At 38.6% G+C, this 9,992-nt stretch overlaps 1 protein-coding gene across 1 annotated transcript; it reads right to left on the bottom strand.

Moving 5' to 3' along the window:
* Positions 1-919: 919 nt before the first annotated feature.
* LOC137614483 (uncharacterized) lies at positions 920-3,669 on the bottom strand. The gene is made up of 4 exons (XM_068344285.1): positions 3,552-3,669; positions 2,911-3,460; positions 1,184-2,779; positions 920-1,037 (listed from the first exon to the last, which is right to left on the bottom strand). Exons 1-4 carry the CDS (start codon positions 3,667-3,669, stop codon positions 920-922), a joined length of 2,382 nt encoding a protein of 793 aa, XP_068200386.1.
* Between the last annotated feature and the right edge of the window lie 6,323 nt (positions 3,670-9,992).

Here is a 9,992-nt window from a genome sequence, read left to right as displayed (position 1 = left end):
AAAATATAATCCATAATAATTCCTTTCACATCATTGTGGATGCTGAGAAATAATAGTAAAAAAAGAGGGATAGATCCGGCTGGCCATATGTATTACATCGTTAAATTTTTTGTGCAGATACTATAACCTTGCATTAAATACATTATGTCAATGGAGGACCAACTATTAAATATACTAATCCATCTCTTCAGTATCAGAATCTGAGTCTTCACTCCATGGCTCATCCTCACACTGGTCATAGTCACTCAGTTCATCAAGGTTATCTGTTTCCATCAATGTTTCCTCTGATTGACTAAGAATTTCCTGATCTTGGTCACTGTCATTAGCAAATAAAGAATCAGGAACGGCTGGTCCGTCAAACTAGGTTGGCTGCAACAAGTCACCATCTACTGCCCAACCATAATCAATGGCGCATAGGCCTTGATCAGGTGATTTTGTGTTAGCATGACTCCACAAAACTGTCACGTAGTGTGCCCTCAGTAGTTTTTTCTTAAGTGTCCGACGTGTTGGGGGCAACAATGCGCAGTCAACCTTTTTTATATGAAGAAGTGGGTTTTCCTGAAAGGAATGTGGAATCATATGACAAAATACTTCAAAAGAGAATGTTCTTAAGTTAGATTAGATTGAAATAATTGAGTAATGCACTCTGAATGCTTTTTGTGTCAAAATAAATGTGGGTTTTTAAGACCCTAGAGTGAGAGACAGAAAGAAATATCATAGAATGTGCATTGGAGGTTACGATTTGAATACATTGTTACTCTCTTAAGTCAATTCAAGGGAGACACGTTACATCCTGAAAACCCAACACACTTGATACATATATACCCTATCTACTGTGCCCGACATCTGCATAATTTTTCTATAACGTGCTTCATCTACATCATGTTCTTTGTTTTGGCCATACATGTTGCAAACAAACTCAAATGCCACGTCTTATGTCCACTTCACCGTCAACTTCACCCATGTTGGAGAACAACTGGATGAAGCTTCCAGTTGGGTCCTTCTCAAGTATTTCCAGAGGTTTGACTTTGCCTTTCCTGAAAGGGAATATGAATCATCTAGGTAACAACGGCATGACTATCTCTTCAAACTAATTAACTTCATTTTGTCATGATTCTAAATCTTTGCTGTACAATGAGTATGCCAACTCAATCTGTCATTTGAAGGTGGAACAAAATCCTACCTGTAAAAGGCTGATGTGAAGTCACATCTAGTGAATGGGTGGTACCCCGCCAGTGCTTTTGGGAGTCCTGATTTTCGCTCCTCAAGGACCTCTACAATATTGGTGACATTAATGTATCGCCTGCTGTTTCCGCTGCCACAGTCCATGAAGACATTTTTGGAGGACCTCACTTCTGGGTCTTGATTTCCAAGTATACCAATAAGTATAATGAGAACATCTGTATCGGATGCTCGTACAAGGACCTTGCTTCCTGAGGTATTTTCCAGGTGGAATGCTATAAGGGTATCTGCCTCCTCGTGGTTGGCCTGGAGGTGAGCTGGGCTGGTCACTGAGATCTCCTGGAAGTCATTTGGCGTATATTGGAAGCATTCACCGCCATAAGAGGCATACAGTGTTTTTCCATTTAGGATGTTCCAATAGTGATTTCCCCCCCATTCCTTTAGCAGAAATTTTCCAAGTCCGTTTTTGAACATTCCATTCTTGAGAAGTTTTGCTCCTTTATGTCTCATTGTTTGGTTAGGTCCAGTGATTGTGTAAACAGAATCTTCTGCACCACGCAATTTTCTCTCACTGTCTTTGACTGAATTTTCGACGTACTTATCAAGGCAGACATGGATTTCATCCCCTCCACCAGTGCATACTGTAGATAGGATGGTTCGGGCAATAGCTCCATACGATGTTCCAACATTCATAACTGACAAGACAGAATGAATAAGCAGGCCTCCATCATATATCCGAACACAAATACCTTGATGTACCTCTGTTGGGATTGGTGTGTCTTTCTGGAACTCTTCCAGCCTATTCAGTAATGTATGCTTCCTGCTCTTCAAGAGTGCTCCATCAGCATGTGCCAGGGAAAGAGGATATGATGTGATTGGGTACCTGAGAACGTGCCTGAGATCGAAGTTGGTATTTTCGGCCACAACAATGATGATTCTTATGAAAAAGTCCCTCAGACTTTCAACCCTCTTTGCAGTTTCTGTAGCAGGAGTCGTCCCTTTTTTCTTCTTCTTTTCGTTTTCAGATGCGAAGTTATTCACCCTTATCCTTTTTACTGACTTCAGAAATCTTGCCGAGTCCTTGTGCCACTCTCTTTCGAATTGTTGTCTTGCTACCTGCCCCCTCTGCAATGTTCCGAGGAGATACTTCTCAGTTTCTTTTGTTGCCGCCCGCCCAGTTGCAAGGTTCACCATTGTGTCTGGAGCTTCAGGACTGAAGGGCTTGCCGAATTCGTCTATTTTCTCACTTAGAGCCTGCATTTGCTTGCTGTCTTTTCTTATTCTGTATGAACGGCACTGTGCTGTGGCACTCTCTCCCACTTCAAGTCCAGCAAAAGTTCTCAGCTCCAGTACGGTCATGGCTCTCTGGGTCATGGTCATGGACCATCTTCGTCTGGCATTTTCAGAATTTCTGAAGGCTACAATCCCTTTCATACTGGACGCTGCATCCCGATTTACTGTCTGTTCAAGTGAGAGATCAACTGCCGACCTGGAGTAGTTCTTCTTTGTTCGCCGTATTGAAAAAGCCCCCGTAGGAAGTATTTCTCTGAGTTGAGGGTGGGAAGATGTCAGCTTGTGTAGAAACAGTGTTCCCCATCTGGCGTAATTTGGACGATTTAAAGAGAAGAAGACATCCAGTATGACAGGGAAAACATCTATGTATCCATCTACATCATTTGTTTTAACACAACGCTGTAGCTCACGGTGTACCCTGTTTACCAGGAATACATATGTTCCCCAGAACTGAGCCATTGGACCAATGGTTCCTCCATGACAGAATAGAAGAATTCTTCATATTTCAGAAGGTGCTGCATAACAACTGGATCAGAGAGATGGTCTTCAACTTGATTTGATGGAATCGTCATCATCACATCTTGAAATGCTTGATACTCCTCCTCTGCAAGGTCTTGCACGAAACGGTCATACAGCTTCTGTTCCATGACATTAGCCAGAAGTTCATGAATTCTTATACAACGATTGTAGAACTTCCCCTTCGTGAAGCCCATCATCGAACCCTCTGCCAAGACTTCTGCTTCAGTTAGGATAAATTCTATTCCACTTTCGTTGATCATAGTTCCGATTGCACCATAAAATGCTAGCTCAATGTGAAAATTGCCTAACATGATCAGTAACTTGTCAAAGAGAGGGGACTCGAGAGCTTGGATAGAATAAGCTTTGAGGGCAACAGCCAGATCATACGTCACGACTGCATAACTTTGTCCGGTTTCCTTTGCAACATTAAGAGTACGAATCATAGTCTCTCTCACAACTGCATTATCTGTAGGAGATTTTGGAATTGGGTCCATATAGCAGTGGGAGTATGTCCTTCATAAAATTGCTGATGAATCCTGCATAAAGTGGAGTGTCACCTTTTTTCAGTTTCAAAATCCAGTACAAATCCAATGGTTTCAGCTGTAGCCCTGGTCTTTGATGGAGTTGTAGAGATGAGGCGCTACCACTGCCTTGACTCGTGATTGTTGCGGCCATGCTGGTGAAGATGGCTGCCTTCAAGGATTTTCTAAGTGGAGGAATTTCCTGCTCATTTCCCACAAATGTTCTTCTATTTTTTCCATCACGGAACTGAAAGGAAGAGTTACTAAATTGCCCCTTGTCTTGCTCAGCTGTTTTGATGCGTGTGACCAACAGTGGAACGGAGTGTTGCTTTTCCATCTAGTGTCTCCACATTTGCATCATTGTTGTCCCATACACAGGCTGTTGCTCTATCTGCGAGTAAATAAATACCATCAGGTGCAACATGACTACCTGATAAAACTGAATAAGTGAATTCAGTTTCAAGACCTTTAGCATCACAGTAACTAATGCTATGACCTGCACGGTTCAAAATCTGCAATGTTAACTTCGTTTCCGTCAGTGAAGCTACACCCAGTCCCATTGCAGTGTGTTTCCATGGCTTAACTGTACCATGCGTAGCATTGAACACAGCATCAGATGCCATCGATGCTTTTCGGTCAATTGCCCCATTTTGAGGCCCTTGTAAGTTTGGTGTAAGGCCACCTAAGAGGCTTCTAAAAAACAGCTCCAGTTGCTTTGGTATATCCGGTGCACTTTCTTTCAAATTTTGCACTGTGGCTGGATCAGGCACTTTGAATTTTGGCAACTGCATGATCTGGGAACGAAGATGGAGGGCCGCCCATATAAGTTTTTCATTTTCCTCGTGTTCCTTTGTGTTGTCATACAGATGTACTCGTGCCTGTTCTTCAGTGAGTGATGCGGCATGGATGAAATTTTCCCTTTTATTGTCAGCAAGCTTCACTCGGACTTGGTCACCAAATTTATCTTGAACTTTCCTTATCAGATTTTGTGTTGTGTATGCGTCAACATCTTGGGGATCACCTCCATTACTTGTGTATTCAGCGTTGTACTTATTCAACAATGATGTCACCATCAGAGACTTTTCATTTTGGATAATTTGTTCTGTGATGAAACCACACAGTGATTTGAACGCACTTTTATGGATATCATGAGGTGTTGCACAACTTGTTTCTGCCACTTCTGTCTCATGCATGAAATGCCATCTGCACGACTTGTGGTATTTACCCTCTTTGGCAATAAGATCAATATTGCCCATGATCAAACTTTTGAAATGGTCATTTGTGGATCTATGGGCCCGCTCCAATAGTGTATCACAGCCACCTTTAGTTGTAATTGATGTAAGTGGTTCCTCTTTTCCCCGTTTCTTTTTCCTCTCCTTCCCACAGAAGATACACTCTCTCTTTAAGATGCCATGTCTCTCAGTCTTTGGCAAGACACTGCTTGACCTTGTATCTCTCTTTGATGGACCCAACTCATCTTTCGGTCTCTTCACAGCAGTGTATCTTCGGTGGCAGGAGGGATGGTACATTTCACCACAAAAGTCAGAGCACATAATCCTTCTTGTGACTTCTTCATATTTGTCACTCATCATGTTAGGTTGTTTGACTGTCAAACAACCTAGTTTCAATTTTTTTTTGTAACTGCCCTTTTCTTTGTTAAAGTGGGTGTTTTTGTTTACTTGTGTCACAATGTGAGTGGCAAGAATCAGTCAGGTTTGGGAAGCCAGAGGGACCGTTTCTCGTAATGCAGTCGAGAAAGAGCAGCAGACCCAGCTTTGGAGTGTCTCCTAGTTGGTGGTGACTTGTCCTTAACCTAGTCCTCGAGGTCGTTATGGATTTGAAGAGTTGTTCTTCGGTAGCAGCAAAGTGGCTGCTGTATCGACACTGGCGTTGTTGTTCCCGCAGTGTTCGATGGACGTCCTCGAGGATCAGGGATTGTTTGTGGATGTTTATTTGTTGGAAGAGCCAGTGTATGGGCTCGTGTTTATTATTTCATTAATAATGAGAAGATTCTCTTGTTAATTGGTCCTTGCTGCTGCTTACTGTGTTTGTTTGTTTGTTGAGTATTGCTTATTTTATTTAACATTTTTTTTTGAACGTTTAAGTTTTCTGTTTTTGATATTGTAATGTTATCTGAATTTATGCTGTGATCATTTATGTGTCTGTGCTTCCCATTACCTGTACTCACTTGTAATTATTGTATATAATCTTGTAAAATAAACTAGGTTAATGTACTTAAGTGTTTTCTGTTTTACCCACTCCTTTGGTTGTTGCAGTCCATTGGTTCATTACAGTCCCAATTCGTTTAGTATTTTTTAAAGAACCTGTTGAACCATGAAGGCGGTTCATAACACATCAGGATGGAACGAATGGATGCTGCATTCTTCAAGGAGGGTCCTGTTCTCTCAATTCTCTTGAACTGTTTATCCTCTTCAGTTAACGTTTTGCAGATGAAACAGATGGAGGCCACCGCACCATTTTCATTACCCTAGAAAAGAAACATCCACAAATACCAAACTTCTAATACCATTAGTGCTTCATACAATAACAAATGTTTGTTCTGAAACGATCTGAAAACACCACTAAAACAATTAGAAGTTGAAATTTTCATTACCTTCCCGTTTACTCTTGGTGATGTACATTTATTATCATCTCCAGTTTGAGATGGCTCCTCTGTGAAACTTTCCAATAGATCTTCCACCTGGGAAGGAGATTTGTCTTGGTCCATTTCTTCAATTACTTTGAACCTGAAACAAATTTAATGTTTTAAAGCACATTGAAAGATTGATTGTCAATCACTATACCTGGGGTAGTACTGATAATTTTACAACAAGTTTTATTTGGTTCGCTTTTCAGCTGATCTAGGTCACTTATGGGGTCTGGTCATTTGGGCATGTCTGTCAGGGCTACCCCACCACAGAAACTGTCTGTCAGTGGTCATTCACTATACCTGGAGTGGTACTGATGATTTTACAAAAAGTTTCATTTGGTTCGCTTATCAGCTGATCTAGGTCATTTATGGGGTCTGGTCATTTGGGCATGTCTGTCAGGGGTACCCCACCACAGAAACTGTCTGTCAGTGGTCATTCACTATACCTGGGGTGGTACTGATGATTTTACAACAAGTTTCATTCAGTTCGCTTTTCAGCTGATCTAGGTCAATTTTGACGTGGCAGTTACATAAGTCTGTCAGGGTCACGCCACCACACAAAAAGTCTGTCAGTATCCATTCCCAGTTCCTGAAGGTATAAGGGACATTTCAACACCATTATTAAGTGGTTCACTTTCCAGCTGATCTAGGTCAATTTTTCCATATAACTTTCAAGCCGCTGAGGGCCACACCCACCACCAGATCCCCGGCAGACTTCAGTTTTCATAAACAGTGATGTACATACAACATCACTATGACTAAGAAAATTGGTTCGCTTTTCAGCTACCCAAACCACTGCTGGCTCCCGGTCTATTACGACTTCTTCATCCAATACTTTTCTTTGTATGTTTGCTGCATCCTCATTGAACTTATCAGTGCAATTTCTACATATGTAATAAATATGTTCGTTACACAATAGTCTTCTGCCAGCTTGTGATAAATTTTCTATTAATCCAGAACATTCGTTTTCAATATGATACCATTTTTGACATCTATTACAACAAATTCCCTCATTGGCAACGACAGTCTTGCAGTGCTCACATAGTTCAGTGTCATCAGATTCCACGGTGACCAACGATCCATTCGCTGATTCATCATTTCTTCCACAGGCGCCTTCCTCCATGTTGTCACTATTATATACTGGTGTATTCTTCATTATCTGTAGAAATTCATTTGTTTCATCTTCAACTGATTTTCCTGTTTCAGTCTTTTCATGAGGTTTCCTTCTAATTTTCTTAATGGCTCCTAACATTTTCGTAGTTTACACTATATCTAAGTCCAAATGGGTCAGGAAAACCATAATTGGTAACTCTTACCTGTGTCCTAGTTGTAATCAACTATTAATTTGTAATTTTGCACTATTTAGTATTCCAATGACGCTGATTCCAATTTACATAACTTAATGATGTTGGAAATTATCAACTTAACGATTTTCACTTTTAACTTGCCACTATTGTTGTTAAATTTCAACAGAGCACTTCTTCAGTACGTCCTCACTGTGTGTGTGTGTGTGTGTGTGTGTGTGTGTAACAATAATCCCCTGATTTGAATTAGGAAATAGTAATACCACGAAAATATATAAGCCTGCAAAAAAAAAAAAAAATTAAAATGTTAAGAGGCAAAACGCATAAATGTGTTGGTGGTAGGATTCGCTATTATTTACAACGAATATTTTCCTCAATTTCAGTCTTCGGGGAATATTTCCTTTGAATCTGAGAACTGGAAACGAGAGAGAGAGAGAGAGAGAGAGAGAGAGAGAGAGAGAGAGAGAGAGAGAGAGGTTGGATATGTGAAAAATAGCTTCCTCCTTAATCAAACACATCCACTCTCCCCCTTCCCCCCTTCACTTTCCTACCTCCTCCCTACCCCTCTCCCTCTCCCCCTCCTCCGACGCTTTTCACGACCAAAAAAAAGTATTTTGGCCAAAGTTTCCAGCACTGACTCAGGTGGGATGTGACCTGCATTGAGAAGGGCTTCGAAAGAGGCCGAATCCTAATATATATTCTTTTAGTGATTTAAATTTCATTTTTGGTGATGCACTCTGCCCTCACCAGAGGTCTTAATATTAAGTACGTTACCGGAATGAAGAGGAAATGAAATAGGATTAAGTAAATACATACATCTATATGTATACAGGTGTGTGTATATATATATATATATATATATATATATATATATATATATATATATATATATATATATATATATTTGCTAGAATTTTAGGTTTTCACCTAAAATATATATATATATATATATATATATATATATATATATATATATATATATAATGTATATATATATATGTATATATATGTATATATATGTATATATATATTTATATATATATATATATATATATATATATATATATATATATAATGTATATATATATATGTATACATATGTATATATATGTATATATATATTTATATATATATTTATATATATATATATATGTATATGTATATATTTGTTAGAATTTTAGGTTTTCACCCATGCAAAGCTAAAATAATGAATAAGAAACTCTCCTGATGAAATATAGATAAACATATAACGATATACAATTTCTTTGAATAACGATTATATAATGTAGAAAAAAAAGCGTGTTACATCTTAAAATCATATTTTACTTATTTGGATGAACTGATTTTTAAGCACAAACCTTGCAATGGTGAAGATGCATGTAAACAATGCAAGTCACAAAGGCGATGTCTCTTCTCTCCTCTACGACACCAGGGACCATATGGATAAAGAGTTTCTGAAGAGCATCATTTTTAGAACGAGTATATAAAGAAAAAAAAAACAAAGAGTGAAAGTAGGAATAGTAAATAAAGAAAGAGTGAAAATAGGAATCGTAAACAAAATTTAAAACATAGGGAGGACAAGATAAGAAATTGAAACGTAAAATGTAAAGATTGAGAATATTACTAAAATATGGTGAAACATATCCTGAGATTATAAAATAGAAAATATTGAAAAACAAATGAAGATACGTGAATTTTAACGTAAAACAACAATGTTGTTCCATAACGAATACATATTGAAGTGAGATAAAGAAATAGAAAAAAAACATGTTTGAAAAGTGATATTGTGTTTTTCCAATGAATGTCGAAGTTGGTGATGTCAATGACGGGATGTAGAAACTAATAATGCTGGAAACCATCTGAAATGAGAGATATTGAAATTAGTTTATATTTCAAACTGGTTTTTGCAATTAACGTACATACAGAATTGTATTCCTAATCCAGTTATCATTTGGCAAATAGGTTACCTGACTAATTAAGGGAATTGGTCATTGTACAATTTCAAGAAATCAATTTAAGGGAGTTTATCACTGTACAAATTAAAGAAAGTAACTTTAGGGAATTGGTCACTGTACAGCTTGAAGGAAGTAACTTTAGGGAATTGGTCCCTGTACAACCTCAAGAAAGTAACTTTAAGGAATTGGTCACCCTACAAATTAAAGAAAGTAACCTAAGGTAATTGGTCAGTGTACAACTTGAAGAAAGTAACTTTAGGGAATTGGTCACTTTACAACTTGAAGTAACTTTAAGGAATTTGTCCCTTTACAACATGAAAAGTATCTTCTTTAGGTGAATATGACACCGGGTAACTTATCGAAAGTAACTTAATTAGGTAAATTAGAAACTGGGAACCTAGGAAAGTAACTTAGGGTAACTAAGTAATCGGGCAACTTATAGAGAGTAACTTACTTAGGTGATTGGGTCACCGAGTAGCTTGATATAGCAAGAGTGAAAGGAGACACCAGAGAAGTATTCGGAAGTCGCAGTGCAAAGTCATCGAATTGGCTGTTTGTACGGCGGCAG

The sequence above is a fragment of the Palaemon carinicauda genome, chromosome 20 (genome assembly GCF_036898095.1).
Source record: "Palaemon carinicauda isolate YSFRI2023 chromosome 20, ASM3689809v2, whole genome shotgun sequence".
Lineage (NCBI taxonomy): Eukaryota > Metazoa > Arthropoda > Malacostraca > Decapoda > Palaemonidae > Palaemon > Palaemon carinicauda.
This window is presented reverse-complemented; position numbering and strand designations above follow the sequence as displayed.